Source organism: Streptopelia decaocto, assembly GCF_964273445.1.
Source record: "Streptopelia decaocto genome assembly, chromosome: 10".
NCBI classification, from domain to species: Eukaryota; Metazoa; Chordata; class Aves; order Columbiformes; family Columbidae; genus Streptopelia; species Streptopelia decaocto.
Window position 1 is genome coordinate 18,636,699 of NC_138665.1, and position 19,284 is coordinate 18,655,982.

Consider the following 19,284-nt stretch of genomic DNA (forward strand, 5'->3'; position numbering starts at 1 on the left):
GCCACGTCCACGACCGGTCCTGGCCAAGGCTGGAGCCCCGGTGGCCCCACAGAGGTGGCCCCGCTGCCTCCAGGAGGAAACACGGCTGCTGCTTTTGAGTCAGAAACCAAAAAAAGGGGAAGCGAAAGGGTGGAGCTGGCCGGCCCTGTCCTTCCTCCCTGTGCCGCCGACCCCGCCGTGCCGCCCCGCGTCCCACGGCACAGCCACCCGACGCACGGCTGGGCCGCTCGGGGGGCAGCGGCAGCGGGACCCCGGCTGGCCGAGCGGCGGGAGGGCCGGTGAGTGCGCCGGGGGAGCCGTGTCCAGCACCGCGTGGCGCGGGAGAGGCGCGGCGGGGAGCACGAGGGTGGCGGTGCCCTGCACGCCGCTGCGGCCCTGGCAGCATCACTGGCGGAGCGTCGCGGCAGCGGGAGGCGGGAGCCGCCATGCGGCACCGGGCTGTGGCATCGCACCTCTGCTCGCCTCCTCGGCGGTGCGGGGGGCGGCAGAGCCACCCTGGCACAGGCCGCACGCTGCGGGTGAGCCGGGCTGGCGGGGCTCAGCCGTGTGCTGCAGCCCAGCAGCTCTGAGCAGGCAGCGCCTGAGCGGCGGTGGGACGGCCGCTGTGGGACTGCAGTGCCAGGGGCCGTGGGGGAGCAGCAGAGCAGGGCAGTGGGGTCTGTGGGGGAGACGGGTGCACTGGAGCAGGGGTCAGGGTGGTGTGTGGGTGCCTGGAACCCCAGGGTGCTCCAGAGCAGGGTTAGGGGTGCTGACAGGTGCCTTTGACCGCTCTTTGCTCGTGCTTTTTGCAGTGGGGGCTGCTGGGGTGCAGCTCTGGGTTTGTTCCCAAATCTCTCTCACGTGGGAGATTCCCTCCTCTGTCCCCCCCACCCGTCATTTTTGTCACTCACTAGGCTGAAGCACAAGAGCGGTGGACTTTGTCATTCACAGACACCCCATTGCCCTTCTTGCCCATCAGCCGGTGGTGGCAGGCAGGGAGGTGACCCGGCGCCGTGGTGGGGCACAGTGTCCGGTGGCACAGGGCCAGCGGTGTGTGCCAGGCCTGGCGGTGTCAGAACAGGAGGTGTGACAGTGGCAGGAAGTCACAGTAGCTGGGGGGGACACACAGAACATGCTTCCACCCACCCACTTGCCACCTCTGCTGTCCCAGCGCAGCAGTGATGGCTGGCGGTGGGGGTGGGTCCGCTGGGGCACCCACCACCCCAAAGCACAGGCAGGGAGTGAGTGGCGCTGGTGGCAGGGAGAGGGAAGCTGTGCCATGCTAGCAGTGCTGGGGACAGAGTGGTGTGACGTGCTGGAGCAAAACAGCCCTCTGAGATACTCACCGTCTTTTCCTCTCTGGTGACACCATCCCAGAGGACACAGGAAGGACGGGACCCATCTGCCTGGCACTGCTGGCGGTGACCCAGCTGCTGCGACTCAAGGTAAAGTTCTGTGGACCCAGCACTGCAGATGGGGGGAGCCCAGGGCCGCGCTGTGCAGCCCCTGTGTCTGTGCTGGGGGGGCAGTGGGAGGTCTCCTGCTCTTGGGACACTGGCAGCCACATTTCATAGGTAGGGAAACTGAGGCACGGGGCTGCAGGAGATGCTAGATTTGTTCTGGGCTCGCCTACCACCCCACCAGCCTTCAGGTCAGTGGCCACCACAGCCACCTGCTGTGTCCCCAGCAGGGACCCTAGTTCCCTCCTCCCCAGGGCTGGATCAGCAAGAGGAGGTTGCTGTTTTTTCTAGAAGACTCTGACAACTCCTTTTTTAAGTTGTTTTTTGTTTTGTTTTGTTTTTTTAACCATCCAAACAAGCTGGAAAATCTTGAGCCATGAGGGTCCACAAGGGGATGGAAGCAGGGGACCCTGGGAGGGGGAACCCTGCTTGTCCCCAGCCTCTCTGGCTACAGGCACTGCAGTGGAGCAGGGCCAGGATTGCAGCAGCAGGATCTGTGCTGGGATGGTCTGGGCATTGCCAGCAGATGGGGGGACGCCTCTGCTCCTGCCCCCAGGCTGCAGCATGCCCTGGAGAGAGGCACAGCAGGTGGGACCAGCTCCTGCCATCTTTGGTCCCCACCTAGTCCGTCACGAGTGACTCCCGTGTGAGGGGGGTGGATGTGCTGCCCGGTTGGGTAATGGGGACTCGACCCCTGACTCTGGGCCACCTCTGAGCCTTCCCTGGAGGAAACAGTCTGTGGGCTGGAGGGGAGGGAAACAACTTCTCCCAGGTTGCTCTCCAAAGCTGTGTTTTAGGAGAAAAAAAGGAACAAGGTGGAGGTGAAGGGGGAGCAGGGTATGTAGGTGGTCGGAGCAGGAGAAATGCAAGAGGGTTCCAGGGGTTCACGGTTCAGCAGTGGCTCCCCATAGCTCATCAGCTCCTCGTTGGGTCCAGGCTGGAGCTGGGTGTTGGTCACAGCCCCCCAAAGAGGAAGAGCCCCCAGCTCCAGCGTGTGGCTCTGTGGGTGCTGGAACTGTCTGGGTGCAGCATGGATGGGCACAGGGCACAATTGAGGGGCTGCTCCAAGAGATGGGCCAGGAGGGATTTCCATCCTCGGGAAGACAGGGCAGCAGTGGGATGTGGGGCTCTCATCCGAGCCCCTTCCTGCCCAAACCGTCCCTGGAGAGGCTCAAGAGGAGAGATTTGCTGGGGAGGGCTGGGGGAGGATTTAACCCCTGTGGTTGCAGCCCTGCTCACAGGGGCGGAAGCGGGTTCAGCATCGTCCCAGCACTCCGGCAGGCTCCATGGGTGTAGAGGGGAAGGATGACTTCAGGGCTGCTCCATGTTCATGCGGTGCCAGGACCTACCCACAACTTTTTAGGGACTGGTGTCCTGTGGCCACCCTTGCACGCTGCCAACTCTGTGTCCCCGGCACGAAGCGCCTGCGGTGGGGCAGGAGGAAACGGCCCCCACACACAAACACACGCACCATGTTGAAGGGGAGGAGGGAGCCTGCTGGGTGTCACTGCTCCTGCTCTGTGCTCCTCCCCGGGGCTACGCTTCTCACAGCCTCCCTGGCTCCTGCTTTCTTCAGCAGTCTGCGTCTGTCTGTCCGTCTGCACTCTCAGGGGGACCCTCCAGCCTCTGGGTGGAGCTGAAGCTGTCAGGGTGGTGGCTTGGTCCGCAGTCTGGTGTCAGAGAGGGGATGGGAGAGAGAGGTTGCATCACAAATAGCCCACACTGACCTGCCCACACACCTCTGCAGCTGATTTCCCCCGAGGGCGTCCCAGCCCCCCTGGCTGCCCCTCAGGCCGGGGGCAGAGTGCACCTGAGCGACGTCCAGCACTCGGACAGTTTTTGGCTGAACAAGCGCCGTGTCAGTGTTGTTCTGCCCTCAGCAACCCAGTGAGCACGGCGCAGAGGAGGCCAGGGGGACCGACATGGCCAGCGTCATCCTGGAGAGCATCTTCTTGAAGCGTTCGCAGCAGAAGAAGAAAACATCTCCCCTCAACTTCAAGAAGCGGCTGTTCCTGTTGACGGAGAGCAAGCTGTCCTACTACGAGTATGACTTTGAGCGGGGGGTGAGTTGGCGGCCACAGGGGCTGTGGCATGGCAGTGTCCATGGGTCACCAGCTGTCCCTCGCCAGCACCCAGCCCAAGGGGCAGCTGGATGGGGACAGTGTGTGGCTTGAGTCTCCCTGGGTCTCCTTGGCGATTGTTCTAACCAACCCCACCTCCTGCAGCGCCGGGGCAGTAAGAAGGGCTCCGTGGACATCGAGAAGATCACCTGTGTGGAGACGGTGGTGCCTGAAAACAACCCTCCCCCCGAGCGGCAGGTCCCGGTGAGGAAGGTCTTGGGGTCCCTGCTTGTGCCCCCCTGTCCCCCCGCTGGGAAGCAGGGACAGTTCCCCTGCCCTGGGGTGGTGGGACTGGGGACAGCCCTGCTTGGCATGGGGGCTCTGCACCCACAGCCTGCATCATGCCGGGGTCCAGCTTGACGCAGGACAGGGGAGCAGGGGTGCACCAAATGCTAAGGGTCCCAGCGGAGATGCCAGTAGCCAAGCAGCAGGATGCCAGCATCTGTCTCTGCCTCTCTGTTCCAGAGGAAAGGAGAGGATTACAACACGGAGCAGATCTCAATCATCGAACGGTTCCCCTACCCCTTCCAGGTGAGTCGTCACTATACCCCGTTTGCTGGTCCGCTCTGCCTTGGTGCGGGGTGCTGGGAGGGGACAGCACAGGGACCCGGGACAAAATATGGTATCAGTACCTCAGTGCCAGGTATCACTCAGCCATTTGGGGACACTTTGCTGCTGTCCACACTGCATGGGGCAAGCAGGTGAGCCTCTGGGCGAGAAACTGGGCAGCTCTATTTAAGGGGGCTGCTTAGATGGAAACCTGCTTCTGAGCTCTGTCCTGCTCCTTTCCATCCCCTGAAGGGCTGCTGGCTGCCCGCTCAGCCCCTAACCCAGCTGCCTGCCCCTGCTGGCACCCAGCACAGCCCCCCACACACCGAAAGTCAGAGAAGGAAGTGGAAAGTCTCTGGGGAGGGGTCTTATTTATAACCTGTCCGTCACGGTCCCGCGAGCACCATGCGGTGCCAGCACACGCTGGCATGGCTTGTGCTCTGCACCGGCTGCTCAGGGTGGCCGCAAGCTTCAGTTCCCCCGTCCTCCCCGGGAGCCCCCCGGCCAGCGCTCTGAGGTGTGTGGTCCTGCAGGTGGTGTATGACGAAGGGCCCCTGTATGTCTTCTCCCCGACAGAGGAGCTGCGCAAACGCTGGATCCATCAGCTGAAAAGCGGTGAGTTTGGGGGCTCTGCAGCTCCCTCAGAAAGCAAACACAAGCAGTTGGCTGTGCGTGTGGCCATGACCCAGACCACTGTGTTTCCGGGGGCTCGCTATCTCGTGGTTACGTTATCCCATTTCTACAGAAGAGCGAGTGCTGATCAGAAACTTCTCCTGTGACAAGTGTACTCGTAAGGCCATGTTCCTACATTCACCCTTCCTTGTGACACCAGCCGCTCCTGCCCAGGGGAGGTGGTCACTCACCTCTGTCACCCTCTGACATCCGCAGTGCTGCAGCCACCTCAGCTGAGGCTTCTTGCCCTCTCATAAGCCTGCTCCAAATTAGCTCAAGCAGGCTCAGAGGTTATTGAGGGTGAGAGGAAATAGCAGATGTGGCCACGCAGCTGTACTAGTGCGCAAGGCGAGGGCAGAGCACCCAATGCTTTAGGAAATGCAGACAGAAAGCCTGCTGTAAGCCAGGGAGCGTCTCTCCCAGCCCACCCGGAGCCAACGCTCAGCTGTGTGGGTGCTGAGAGCGTGTTGCAGCAGCACTGCGCAGAGGGGCTGTGGTACTTGCAGTTGGCCAAAATCTGCTGGAGCTGCCCATACGTGTCTCTTGGTGCGTGTGTGTCTTTCTGTGGCTTTGTGCTGGTGGGGTGAGATTAGCTGCTCAAATTGACACAGGGAAGTTTGCCTTAGCGAAGCGGAAGCAGGGTGGGCTGATAACGAGGAAGTCGGTTATTTCACGAGAGCCCTGTTGCTCTACCCCGGCGGGCAACCAGCCCTTGCCCCCCTTCCCTGCTACTGGAAGGGAGTTGCTGTGGCAGCTGGAGCCGGTGGAAAATCCTCAGGGGAAAGGGGAGAGAAAATGCTGGCCTCTTGCTGCCGGCATGCCCTCATCCTGCACCACCAGCCAGGGGGCTCTTGGCAGCCCGCGGAGCTGCTGTGGACCAGCACTGTGCTGCGGGGGTGTTCCGGCACATCCCGTTGTCCCTTAGCATGGGGACAAGTATGAGGTCAGTGCTCACCTGGCAAGGGAACAGTGTCCTGGCAAGGGAACTCTCTGAGCAGGCAGGGGATGGTGGCAGTGCCCTGCTCTCCCCACGGACAAGCCAGCACAGCACTGGCCTCCCTCCCCACTTCTATAAAAAGGGTTCACAAGAGCTGTGAACCGTGGGCCTCAGCAGCCTGGGGGATGCTGGATGTTTCGGCTGGCAGGAGGGCCGGTCACAGCAGGACCTGGCCCTCCAAGCATGTTCGTGTCCCTTTGCAGAGCTGCTGAATAGCTTTGATCAAATCAGAGGAAAGGCCTGGCCCTCCCCGAACTGAGGGTTTGGTAGCACAGGGTTTGCACAGCCACAGCACTGAAACACGAGCCATGAGCTGAGGGAAACCCGAGCAGCAGGGCCGCATGTGACTGCCTATCAGTAGCACAGCAGAGGGTGAAGTGATTTAATGGGGCCGATCATCTGCATTCAGGGAGCAGAGAGCTCTATGTGGGCTGGGGACACAGCCCTGGGTCACACACATCTCCCTTCCTCTGCCACAGTGATCCGGTACAACAGTGACCTGGTGCAGAAGTATCACCCCTGCTTCTGGATCGACGGACAGTATCTGTGCTGCTCCCAGACAGCCAAGAACGCCATGGGCTGCAAGATCCTGGAGAGCAGGAACGGCAGTAAGACACCGGGCACCCTCCCCTTGCCCTGTCCCCAGCTCCTTGGGACCACTGCAGCGTGACGCCAGGGATTTCTTCTCACCTTAGGCTTCTTTCTGTTCTGAAGGTTTAAAAGCTGGGCGATCACATCGCAAGACAAAGAAGCCGCTTCCCCCTACTCCCGAGGAGGACCAGGTAGGGGCCAACATCAGCATGTGGGTTTGCTCCAAGGTGTTTAAGGGAAGGTCCGCCTGGGAAAAGCCAACATGTTCAATGACTGAGATGGACAGGCCAGGGCTCTGCTTTGGAGAGGGGTGTCAAGATGGTGTCTTAAGGGAGAAGGAACTTGTGTCAGTGGACAGAGCCCAAAGGCCTGGAGGAAAGTCAAACGATCTCACTCCTGAGGTTCCCCAGAGGAAGCTGGGAGGATAGGGAAGCCCTGATATAGAATGGAGGAGTCACGGGTTAAGCAAAAAGGCAGAGAGAAAACACTTATACTTTGTGAGGATGAGTCTCCAAAGAGGAAAGGTTGCACTAAAAAGCATGGGGTGGGGGATTGGTCTCCTGATGGACATACATATGGGAGCTGAGATGGCCTGGCCTGAGCCCACTGCCCTGCCAGGCCTGGGGAGGGTCTCACCTGGGAAACAGTGTGTCTGCCGGCCTCACCGTGTCCCACGCTCTCCCACCCTTGGGGGAAGATGGTGATGAAGCCCCTGCCCCCTGAGCCAGCCCCCAGCACAGCAGGCGAGGTGAAGAAGGTGGTGGCCCTCTACAACTACCAGCCGATGAACGCGCAGGACCTGCAGCTGCAGAAGGGTGAGGAGTACTTCATCCTGGAGGAAAGCCACCTGCCCTGGTGGAAAGCCCGTGACAAGAACGGGTAAGAGCTCCCACTGCCCACGGCACTCGCCCCACAGTGGTGTCCTCTCCTGGTGCCATGGCGCTGGTGGGCAAACACACCTCCTCGGCATGGCGGGGCTGAGGAAGGCTGCCTGCCTGGGATGGCACGTGAGGAGGGTGAGGAAGACTGAATCAGGCTGTGGTATCAGTCCTCCTCAAGCAGAAAGAGAAATGGGTTTGCGTCAAGCTTTTTGAGCCCATTTCTACTCGCCCTTCTGGGACAGGAACCTGCTTTCCTTTTGGACTCCTCCATCAGTGTGTGACCAGCCCCTTTTCTCCTGCAGGAGGGAAGGATACATCCCCAGCAACTACGTCACTGAAACCAGCAATTCCCTGGAGATCTTTGAGTGAGTAAGAGAAGGTGCAGGGATGTGGCAAGTTCCACTTGGTTGGAGACTTTACATTGCGTTCTGTTAACCAGCCCAGCCTGACTGGGTCAGTCTCCCTCTTGCACACCCTTCAAGAGCCTCCAGCCTCCCGACAGCCATCCCTGCCCTGCTCCCTGCACCGCCCGTGCTGGCTGGGCCGAGGTCAGACCAGGCTGGGACAGCGGTGGCTGCAGTGATCTCCCTGACGGCTGTGTCCGTGTTCCAGGTGGTACTCGAAGAACATCACTCGGAGCCAAGCGGAGCAACTGCTGAAACAGGAGGCAAGTGTTGACTCCTGAGAATGGGTCCTTTCTACACACCAGCCCTCCATGGGCTGCTGTCACATTGTGTCCAGCATGGGACCAACCCTGGCTTATGCTTGGAGGGGAGTGTCACCTCAACAGCCCCAGGGACCATCTCTATCCCAATGTGACCTCCTCCTGGCAGCCCCTTCAGGAGGTGGCCTCCAGGCAGGGACTGGCAATAGGACTCCTCTGTCCTAACACACCATCTCCAGCCATGATTTTCATTCACTTTAAGTCTTGCCTGTGACAGTCTCCTCTCCCCTTTCTGTTCTAGGGGAAGGAAGGGGGCTTCATCGTCCGAGACTCCACCAGCAAGACAGGGAAATACACTGTCTCTGTCTATGCCAAGTCCTCTGTGTAAGTGGATCTAAGAACAGCTTGGTCCTACCTCAGAGGGCGCCTCCAGGCACCCCTCACCTTCTGCCTGTCTCCTCATGGCGCTGACCCCATGTACTGTCTCTCCAGAGACCCCCAAGGCATGATCCGCCATTACGTTGTATGCTGCACCCCCCAGAATCAGTATTACCTGGCAGAAAAGCACCTGTTCAACACCATCCCGGAGCTCATCACGTACCACCAGCACAACTCTGCCGGTCAGTGTGGGGAGACAGAGCGAGGCCAGCAGTGTCTGCATTGACACGACAGCATCCTCACCTTTCTGCGCTGAAGGCAGGAGGCTTTGTGTTCCCTGCTGGAACGTGGTGTGGAAATCTACCTTTTTGTGTTTCAGGGCTTATATCCCGATTGAAGTACCCTGTATCTCAACACCGGAAAAATGCTCCTTCAACAGCTGGCCTGGGCTATGGTAAGCTGGCCTGAACTACCTCAGTTCCCTGGTTGCAGGGCCCATCTCTCCAGGGCTGAGATCCTGGCTGTCCCGTGGAAGCACAGCTCACAGCCTTCCCAGGAATCACTTCCCAACACTCACTGGCCCTCTGGTGACAGTACTGACCAAGAGGCGCCACAAGCTACTTTGTTCTCCATGCCGTGGAGGAACAGGTCTCAGATTTTGTGGATTTGTTGGGATGGTTTTCCAGGCAGCACATGCTCATGAGTTCTTCTTGGGCTCGCTAGATCAGACGATGGGGAGCACCCTGCAGGAAGGTCACCTGCACTCACATTACACTTGCACTTTCTGTCCTAGGGTCATGGGAGATTGACCCGAAGGATCTGACCTTCCTGAAGGAGCTGGGGACGGGGCAGTTTGGTGTGGTGAAGTATGGGAAATGGAGAGGCCAGTACGACGTTGCTATCAAGATGATCAGGGAGGGCTCCATGTCAGAGGATGAGTTTATCGACGAAGCCAAAGTCATGATGTAAGTGGCGCTCAGGCTGCAGGTGGGGGCTGGATACTCCTTGCCAGAATGGCTGTGCTCCTGGGTGGTGTGGAGGAAGCAGTCTCAGGCACCCACACACTCTGCAAAATGCATCTGAGAATCTACTGCCTTTGTGCTGATTCCCCCATGAGCTTTTCCACCATTAGTTGGGCCAGGAGCACCTTCCCTTTCCAAACTCTCGTTATTCACAGATGCCTCTTCTGCTGCTTGGCCTTCTAGATGCTCAGAATTGCCCTTCTTGTCCCCAACACAGGAACCTCTCTCATGAGAAGCTGGTGCAGCTCTATGGGGTCTGTACCAGGCAGCGTCCTATCTTCATTATCACCGAGTACATGGCCAATGGCTGCCTCCTGAACTTCCTGAGGGAAACTCGGCGGCGGTTCCAACCCGCTGAGCTGCTGGAGATGTGCAAGGATGTCTGTGAAGCTATGGAGTACCTGGAATCCAACCAATTCCTGCACCGAGACCTGGTAGGGCTGTGGCTGAAGGACACGTCTCCAGCTCCGCAATAGCCACAGCATGTCCTAGACAGAGTCCATCTAGTTCATTAACATGAGGAGAGGCAGCTCTAAAACCCTCCCTGGCCACCTGAGCATGGGTGGGATGCTCTGAAGTCACAGCTCTGCAGTGAGTTAGCAGAGATTGCAGAAAGGGCAGGAGCGGTTGTTTTCCAGGGCACGGGAAGTGCACACGTGGCTCGGGCAGGGTTTGTGTTAGGCAGCGCAGGCACTGTCACTGGCTCAGACATGGAAAGGGACCTCTTGACACCCATGGAAAGCTGCGCCTGCAGTTTGTGAGGCCTTGGGCTGGCATTGCCAGCTCACAGTCCTGCTCGGTGCCGTTCCTGATCTCCTACTGGTGCTGCTCTGCTCAGACTAAATCCCGCCAGGGAAGTCCCCCTCCATAGATAAACAGGTTGCCTGGAGGCCTCTCTCAGTCTTTGCTGAGTACTTTGTAGTTTGCCCCAATCCAGGTGAACCTGCAAGACAAAGTGAGGCAAAGTGTTAAGCAGGAGGGATGAGATGAAATTCCAGATGGTACAAGCAGATGGGAGCGGCAGGAGCAAGTAGGAGTGACTGCCTCAACCTCTCCATCCACAGGCTGCTCGCAACTGTTTGGTGAACGACCAAGGAATTGTGAAAGTATCGGATTTTGGCCTTTCCAGGTCTGGTAGATATGCCTGTGTCACCTTCTGTCCCAATGCCCCATTTCTTCCTTCAGTCTCTTCAGCACTTTAGTTTTTGTCCCTGCTGTCCTCCAGCCCTGCTTTTCCTCCGTCTTCTGTATTTCTGCTTCATGTACCTGGCTCAACCTTCTGCCTCTCCACTTTCCACCATTCCTTTCTTACTGCACCTGTCCCTTTTCCCCCCTTTTTGCTTCTCCTGGCTGCAGGTTTCTCTCCACATCCCATTTTTGGTGTGTTTCTGCATCACCCTATCCCTTCCCCAGTCTTGACTAACACATACTTGTCTGTCTGTTGAAACCCATGCTGAGCGCAACCTCTGGTAACTCTGAGAGGTGTCAATTCCTTTGGGGCTGGGTCAGTTGCATGGAGGAGTGAAATGTGAAATCTGTGACAGGCACCCTGATCCATTTATCTGCTGCAGGTACGTTCTGGATGACGAATATACAAGCTCCATGGGGTCAAAGTTTCCAGTGCGGTGGTCTCCCCCTGAAGTGCTTCTGTATAGCAAGTTCAGCAGCAAGTCTGACGTCTGGGCTTTTGGTAAGAGCATGGTGTTAGTGACCCGGAGGTTGGGAAGAGCCAGTGCCCCGGCAACAGTGAGCACCTCTGCAAACCAGCTTCAGGCGCAGGTGCTCCCACGCCACGGGCTGTCCCTGCCGTTTCCCCTAACAGGCGTTCTGATGTGGGAAGTTTACTCCCTGGGAAAGATGCCTTATGAGAGGTTTAATAACAGCGAGACAACAGAGCATGTCATCCAAGGGCTGCGGCTGTACCGGCCGCAGCAGGCGTCGGAGCGGGTCTACGCCATCATGTACAGCTGCTGGCATGAGGTGAGACCCCTGGCCCTCGGTGGTCGCCCCCGGCTGCCGCGGGGCTGACGCGGCTCTGCGGCTCCGGGGCGGCCGGCAGGCTCGGGCACAGCTCCCCCTTCTCTCGCACGGCAGAAGGCCGAGGAGCGCCCCAGCTTCACCGCACTGCTGGGCAGCATCCTGGACATCACGGACGAGGAGCCCTGAGCCCTGCCCGGTGCTGCTGGCGCGTACTACGGGGCTGGCGCTGCCCCACCGTCGGACCCGCGCACCGCACGGTGCCTCGGCACCGCTGTCACGGACACGGCCCCGGCCACCTCTGCGCGATCAGCCGCCTGCGGGCCCCTCACAGCAAGGACAGAGGCGGGGACCCCGAGGGTGCCGGTTGGCCCCGCAGGCGGCGGCGCGCCGGACCCGAGCGCAATAAACGGTTCCGCAGCCCGAGGCGTCCGTTGCTCCGCCCCGCCGGCAGGGGGCGCGCTGGCGGGCGGGCGAGCATGCGCGGTTGCGCGCGGAAGGGGCGGGCGCGGCGCGGCACGTGAAGGTCGTGGCGCGGCGGTGGGAGCGGGACCCCGAGCGGCACCCGCAGCGGGATGGACGCGGCGTCCGGCGCCGGGCTGGGCGGCGCCGACCCGCAGCTCCAGCGCTTCATTGAGGTGGAGACGCAGAAGCAGCGGTTCCAGCAGCTGGTGCACCAGATGACCGAGCTCTGCTGGGTACGGGCGGGCGGCGGGGCCGCTGGTGGCCGCGGTGGGAGGAGGGGCGGGCGGGAAGCGGGGCCGGGCCGCCGCGCTGACCCTTGTCCCCAGGGGGAGGAGGGAGAGGAGGGCAAAATGGATCCGCCGTGGGAGCAGCCCCAGCCCCGCTGAGCCTTGGGGGACACCCGGGGGGACAGGAGGCCCCGGGGAACGGGACGGGAAGAGCCCCGGGGAGGGGGGTGTCGCCGCACCCGAGGGGATGCGGTTCCGAGGGGCCGGTGAGAGACGACCCTTGTCCATGGCGGGGTCGGGACGCGGTGCCCCCGGGACCAACGGCCCCCACTGTGTGCAGGAGAAGTGCATGGACAAGCCGGGGCCGAAGCTGGACAGCCGGGCCGAGACGTGCTTCATGAACTGCGTGGAGCGCTTCATCGACACCAGCCAGTTCATCCTGAACCGGCTGGAGCAGACGCAGAAGTCCAAGTCGTCCTTCTCGGAGAGCCTGTCCGACTGAGCGGGACCCGCGCCCCGGGGGACGCCGGCCAGCCCCGCCGGGCCGGCCGCTCTGCCGCCCCGACGAGCCGGGATCGGCTCTGCGGTTTAGGATTTATTAAAATGCCAGTCTTGGGGAAGTCGCAGCCAGATGAGAGTCCACGACAGAGCCACGGTTGCTCCTCCTCGGGGTGACACGGCGCCCTCAGCCCCACAGCTCAGCAGCCGTTGTTGTGCTGGGACTCCGGGGCTACCGGTGCTATGCAGAGAGTGTTTGGGGTGCGCCTGCTCGGCTCGCAGGGGGTGCTGATGCAAATCTCAGCTCTGCTGCTGCACAAAACCAACCAACCCTGCGTGGGGACGCTAACGAGCTCCGCAGGCACCGTCGCTGCGCAGCCCAGTGAAGGTCCCCGTGGTGCGAACAGCGTGTTGGGCACACGGATCATCCCAGGTGGTGTCACTGCTGGAAGACACTTTCAGGCTTCCATAGGTATATGGTCAAATGATAAGTTTTTCAGATTGCAGCACAACTCTGTCAATACTGACTCGCTCCATTAACTGCTTTCCCTGGTCAACATAATAAATAGCAACTGGGTCAATTTTTAACATGAGATTCTCCTTTGTTCAGGCAGATGACCACTGAAAATCTGGCCTTCTTGTCCACCCCCTCCTACCCGGTGATCCTGTTTATTGCAAATTTAGTAGGGAGGGGGCATAATTGTCTTCTGGCTAGAAAGTCTGCTCTGAATTCTGATTTGTTGCTCAATTAATTTGATCCCATGAATCAAATTTGTTTCTGGGAGAGCCTGTGGCCTTTCCTCCTCTTCCCCAAAGGGTTAACAGCTCCCGCTGTCCTCTAAAGGAATAGTTTCTTTAGAGAAACCAAATGTAGGAAATAAGCAACCAGCTACTTTGTAGCCGCACGTACCTTTACCTGTGGAGGTCACTGTGGCTGTGTCCCCTGCACCTCTGCCCCAGGACAAGAGAGGAGCTTCTAACTGGAAAAGCCCAGTCCTGGTCTGCCCCTGGAAGGGCAGCGCGGCGTTCCAGCAGCGTTTGATGCAGCAGGGCTCTGGGAAGCCTGGGCTGACGCGCTGGCGGCGGCTCGGAGCTCTGGTCCAGCAGTTCTGCACCTGTGCGTTTGCTGGGGGTGGCTGGATGGGGCCTGGGAGCCCCCAATGTGGGGGATTGTTGGCAGCAGCCTCCTGGGGACAAATGCAGGGTGCGTTCAACAGCTGCGCAGATCTGAACCCATGTAAGTGAGGACACAGCTGTCTAGTAATCTTTCAGAAACTAGGCGTGATAGCTGAGGAGTCCTAGGCCTCCCCTGTTCCCACAGGCAGCGATTCCCTCTCCTGTTCCCATCTTGAGCTTCCCTCAGGTATCCAGGTTCTGCCCCTATGATCCTTCCCGCCTCAGCGCTGGCCCAGATGTGTCACCAGCCACTGGTAATGCAACAGATCGGTTTTCAATACAGGTGCTTCATCAGCCTGCACAGCAGACACTGCGGGAAGAGGTCGGTCCCTCTGTAAGAGCCACAGAAACACAGGGCAGCACCACTGAAGTTTTCTGGTTTGGGCTGTATTCTGTTATTGGATGCGCAACTGTAAATAAATTCTAGCAGAGCGAGCAAAACAAGTGCTTCCCAGAGGGATTTTTGAATGAATACTCTGGGTGTGTCATCTTTAAAGCCAGACATCCATCTTCTCTCCATGTAACCGTAGCACCACGGTAGATTATTTTGTAACTGTTAGTTTTCTAAATACATTTAAAAACAAATGCTGAGAGGCCTGTCCAAATGCCTGTTCTTCACATTGGTAAGGGTTAACACGCCAGGCACACGAGGAGCACCCAGCCCAGTGCTTCCTTCAGGACTGGCTTCCCAGGAAACAGTTCTTTCAGGGCAACCCCCAAGCTTTTTACACAGGACGCTGAAAGCGAGCTGATGGTGGAGCAGACCAGAACATAAACCAGGACATCGCCCTGTCCGTAACGTGGTCCAGCCACAAAGATAAGCACAAGGGAGGTCACCAGGACGCACACAGCGAATACAATGAATCCTCGGGGGAAGCAGAATTAAAGAGCTCTATCAGAGAACAACAGCACCAGAGACGTGTAACTGTACAGCAATTAGAGATGGAGGACAGGTGGGTAACTGCCCATTCAGTCTTTTTACTTGCACCTGTAGGGACTGGGGTTGGGGAGCAGAGCTGGTGTCCTGCCGGAGGAAGGCGGCAGAGACAAGCGCAGCTCCTTCCAGCGCTGGTTGTTGCACCACCCACGAGTCCGCCTGTTGGGATACAGCCGCCTGTGCTGGAAGGGCTGCGGCACAGCTGGGTCCTGCAGCACCAGTGGAGGTGGGGGCTTGCTCACCAAGGGGGTACACAGGGTGCGACTCTGCGGGCTGTGGTGGGATAAAGAGGAAAGTGCCACATCACAGGAGTGCGAGGCCATGGCAGAGCGCTCCCTCTAAGGAGCAGCAGCATCTGCCTTGTTGCTCTGCGTTGTTCTCCCCGTGCTTCCTTCCTCCACCTCCTGTGGCTTCGTCTGCCGTTCACACTATTACCCAAATCACGTCCTTGCTTCAGCACAACCCACTGACTTGGGCGCGTCACCCAGGGCCCTCTCTGCGAAGTGGGGTTCCCATCTGCTTCTTCATCTGGGGTCAAGAGGACTTGACAGTCCCAAAAAGCCATCTTGAAGCATTTCTACCAGGTAAAAAACTTGAATTCACCACTATGGATATTCTCTTCCATATGTAAAGATTCTATTGAAGTATAATCCTTCCCTCTACACACTTGCAACCCAGCTTCTAGTATCTGCAAATTTAGTAGATGTATGCTCTAATTGCGTAACTTAGGTCATTAATGAAAACACTGACGAGTTCTAGAGCTAGGCCAAATCTCTGAAGTTAACCCATACTTAATGCAGTTAGCCACAGTCAACATGTAGCTAATACCTTATTTTACTGGTAATTAACATCTACGTATGTCTTTCTGACCAGTTTTGCATCTATTCCACGTCTACATGATCATGACAATGCTTCCAATGCTTCCCCCTGTGTTTTGAGCTAGCTGATAAGGTGTAAATCCTCCAAGCACAGGTTTGACAGCGATCTTTCACATTTAGTGTGTGGAAACCCACGTTTCCCACTGCAGAAGGCAACACACAAGCTCACCGTGACACAGAGGGTTGTTTCCTCCACTGGTGCGCAGAACACGAAGCAGCTCAACTACCCTTTAGTTCAGCCCTCCCAGTCCAGCCAAGCTGTACCCTGCCTGCTACTGTCATTTCCAAGCCTGAAGTTGACAGGACCTGTTTTATTTAAGTACCTGGATCTTTCAGCTTCTCTGCCATTGACTCCAGGCTGGAAACCTCTTCTTGCTGCGGAGCGTGGATCACGATCACTGTGGGACCTGGGATACTGGGGATGCAGCCAGGCTTCCCATGAACATTCAGCTGCTCATTCAGGAAGGTGGAAGACAAAACTGCACTGAACCAACCAAACCAATTAGCCCAAGTGATGGCGTACCCGAGGGAAGAGGTGGAGGAACACAGAGCAACTGCTTTCACCGCTGAGAGTGGTAGGTGACATAAGGGTGTTTCGGTGGCTGCTCACCTGCTGTGCGGGACCTGCCCCAGAGCTGCCACCGGCACCGTGGGGACACAACCACAGCGGGTCCATGGAGAAGGCCCTGGGCAGGCTCACCGAGCAGGTTTGCTGTTGAATGGTGCATAACAGGGAAAAACGAGGAAGCGTTGCAAGGAAAGGTGGTGGAACACAGGAGCTTGAGGAGCAGCAGCTGTGGTGGTCAGACAGGGGCAGAGTAATTAAAGCAAGTGGTAATTAGCTGAAGAGGATCTGTTACTTAAGCAGGAAGGCCTGAGTGGTAGCAGGCTGGTTTCAGGGCTGTTCTGAATGTGTCTGTGCTGGAAAAGGACTGAGGCTGCAGCAGACAGGTGAGTTATCTTAGTATCTATCTATCTTATCTATGTATCTATGTCCCCCCTCAAGCTCTGTGCCGATAGTTATGGGGTTTGGAAACCCTATGAACACTCTGAGGAGATCAGATTTTCCCTGCCCCTGGCTTGTTTATCATCATCACGCTTAAAGGTGAAAGTGGCAGCTGCGCGTTACAGATTCACAATCTTATCAGCGTTTAGTGATTTTCACACTGTGCGGTTCCTTTGCCTGTTTCTCGGCTGTGGCCGGGCTGATCACCGCGTTCCATCCCGCTTTCCTCTGGCTGCTTTCGGGGAGCAGGGTGCGCTCAGTGTGCGGGCAGTGGGTTGGTGTGTGGGGCTGTTCTGTGTGTGTGGTATGGACCGGGGCTGTTCTGTGTGTGTGGTATGGACCGGGGCTGTTCTGTGTGAGTGGCAGCAGGTGACAGTGCCGTCCTGGGGTTGTTTTGGAAGAACAGTAGCTGGTTTTCTTGTAATGCTTCTCTTTGAGTCATTAAGCTGCGGTTCATCATTATTTCTCCATCAGCAAAATGTAACTGTGGAACTCTCCGGTTTAGGGATAGTCACAGTCTCCATCCAGCACCAGTGGAATGTACAGGCTATAGGTACAAGTGAGAGGTGGCTGCTTGCTCACTAAAATGTGTCTCTGTTGTGCGTATGGGTGGGATTTTTCTCTCTTACGGGTCCTTTTACAAAATCATGTCTCATAAGCAAAGGTTTTGGCTCAAGAATGTTACCAGCATCTTGCCTTTTAATTATCTATGGGTGACCTATTGAAAGTGCCTTTGTACACAACAGATACAAAATCCAAAATACAATAGACTGTAGTTCTTCCCACAGTTAGAAGGGCTGAATATCCATTTAGAATCTTGAGAGAGCTAGTGAACAGAGTCTGATACGGGTTTAATTTGCCTTTCCAGTGTGTTTTTTGTTGGCGTGAACAATTTTTGGGCATCTTTCCTCTGCAAGGAAGGACTCTGCTCGTCAGTAAGTGCTCGGAGTGGGCTGTGTGTGGGTTAAAACACAGTCAGGCCGCCTCGTTAGCAGTTCAGCTTGGGCTGTGGGGGAGCGTTTGTTTGCAGAGCTCCTTGGGAAGTCGCTGTCGCTCCCCGGTCCATTTCCAGCCCTCACAGCCACGGTTGTGGTGCTGCGAGGGCTCCGAACAGAGATTCAGGCTGTAAAAATAACAAGGAAAAAACCCCACAAGGTGAGAGTTACACTATCACAGGAGAGGCAAATGTGTTCTGGAACACAGTGAGGTTCTGGGCTTCAGGAGGTAACTACTGTACAGGGGCGAGAATTGCGTTTTGAACGCAGGGACCGAGTGGCCCTTGTTAAATGACCCTGATTAAATATCACAGAATCGACTGGGTTGGAAAAGCCCTCAGAGATCATCCAGTCCAAGCCTTGGTCCAACTCCAGTCCATTGACTAGATCAGGGCACTAAGTGCCATGTCCAATCTCAGTTTAAAAACCTCCAGGGACGGTGAGTCCAGCACCTCCCTGGGCAGCCATTCCAATGCCTGACCACTCTCTCTGTAAAGAATTTCTTTCTAATATCCAGCCTAAATTTCCCCTGGCAGAGTTGAAGCCCATGGCCCCTTGTCCTATTGCTGATGCCTGGGAGAAGAGACCAATCCCCACCTGGCTGGAACTGCCCTTCAGGTAGTTATAGAGAGTGATGAGCTCACCTCATATTATTATATATATATTGTATGTATATATTATAAAAACAAGCCCATTGGGAAAGGTTGGGTTTGCTTAGACTGGGAAGACAGAAAGTAAAGCAGGGCAGACAGCTACAGGGAAGATTGAGTGTTCTTCACCTTCGCTCCCGGGGGAGCACCAGCAGTAACAAGCTGATCTGTATCCAACAGGAAAGGTTTGGGCTGGACACCACCTTGTTTAAACCAAATACAAACCCCAGTAACACCTTCCAGGGCTGGGACTGAAGTGCTGGAACAACATGTGGACTCGCTGCCCAAAGCCAGAGCTGGGCTGGTTTCAGTCTTCAATGGGCTCAGCAGAAGCCTGTTAGAAATTCAGCACTTTCAAATAACGAACTGCTAAATTACTTTCCCTGCCACAAAAGTAAAACTTGTATCTTTTTGCTTCAGCATTTTAATGATATTACGGAGTGATAGGTGTTTGTGTTCCCGGTTGGGTTTTCAGAAATAATGGGGGTAGCACAGATGTGGCGTCACAGGTGAGAGTAAATGCAGAAATGAGCATATGGAACGAATACAGACTTCTGGCATCTCTGTTAATGTTCACAATTAACAAGGTCGTTGGTGTTTCACGATGGGAGAACAAGTGGAAAATACAATAGGGTTGGTTGTTTTTTGCTTTAAGAGCACAGATGAGGAGTCTGATCAGACACCGTGCCCAGAGATCTGTCTGATTGATTTAGCATTGGTCTAATGTCAAGACTACACTCTTCCCATTAAAGACGGTTTTGGACAAATTAGCTGTGATCATCAGCTCGTTAAAACACTTTGCCAATATAGAATGGATCTGATTTTATTCAAAATGTGTCTTCTCCAATAAAGGTGTAGCAAGATTCTAGATTTTACAGCTTCCAGCAGCAAAGCCGTAGTGCAACCACCCCCATTGCTGCAGAACTCATTCAAATTAAATTACGTGAAATGAAAGGCCAACAACAAATGCACATTTAGTATTGTCAGCCCTGTTCCTCCGTGGCTCACAATCCTATCCTGCTAAAAAAACAGAAATTGACTTTCCAGCAGCACCGATTGAACCGAGAATGTGTTTTGCTTATGAATCCAGGGGTTTGCTTTATGTGCATCCTTCAGAATTCCATGTAAGCAGGGAGGACAAGTTCCACTGCTCGTATTCTAT

At 56.7% G+C, this 19,284-nt stretch overlaps 2 protein-coding genes across 4 annotated transcripts; both read left to right on the forward strand.

The window, feature by feature from the left end:
• The first annotated feature begins 55 nt into the window (after positions 1–55).
• Positions 56–11,712, forward strand: BTK (Bruton tyrosine kinase). Of its 3 annotated transcripts, none has more exons than XM_082061724.1 (19): positions 56–278; positions 3,187–3,502; positions 3,665–3,763; positions 4,025–4,090; positions 4,642–4,723; positions 6,257–6,385; positions 6,492–6,559; positions 7,066–7,247; positions 7,552–7,614; positions 7,862–7,916; positions 8,215–8,297; positions 8,406–8,533; positions 8,671–8,745; positions 9,085–9,256; positions 9,531–9,747; positions 10,378–10,442; positions 10,885–11,003; positions 11,136–11,293; positions 11,408–11,712. In XM_082061724.1, exons 2-19 carry the CDS (start codon positions 3,362–3,364, stop codon positions 11,477–11,479), a joined length of 1,974 nt encoding a protein of 657 aa, XP_081917850.1. In that variant the 5' UTR covers positions 56–278; positions 3,187–3,361; the 3' UTR covers positions 11,480–11,712. The 3 variants fall into 3 exon arrangements, with proteins under 3 accessions (XP_081917850.1, XP_081917852.1, XP_081917851.1); XM_082061726.1 differs by having other exon boundaries at positions 3,303–3,502; XM_082061725.1 differs by having other exon boundaries at positions 3,320–3,502.
• Positions 11,713–11,766: 54 nt separating this feature from the next.
• Positions 11,767–13,068, forward strand: TIMM8A (translocase of inner mitochondrial membrane 8A). Its single transcript, XM_082061730.1, has 2 exons — positions 11,767–11,988; positions 12,323–13,068. The coding sequence occupies exons 1-2, from the start codon at positions 11,866–11,868 to the stop codon at positions 12,482–12,484; spliced, it is 285 nt and encodes a 94-aa protein (XP_081917856.1). The 5' UTR covers positions 11,767–11,865; the 3' UTR covers positions 12,485–13,068.
• The last annotated feature ends 6,216 nt before the right edge of the window (positions 13,069–19,284 follow it).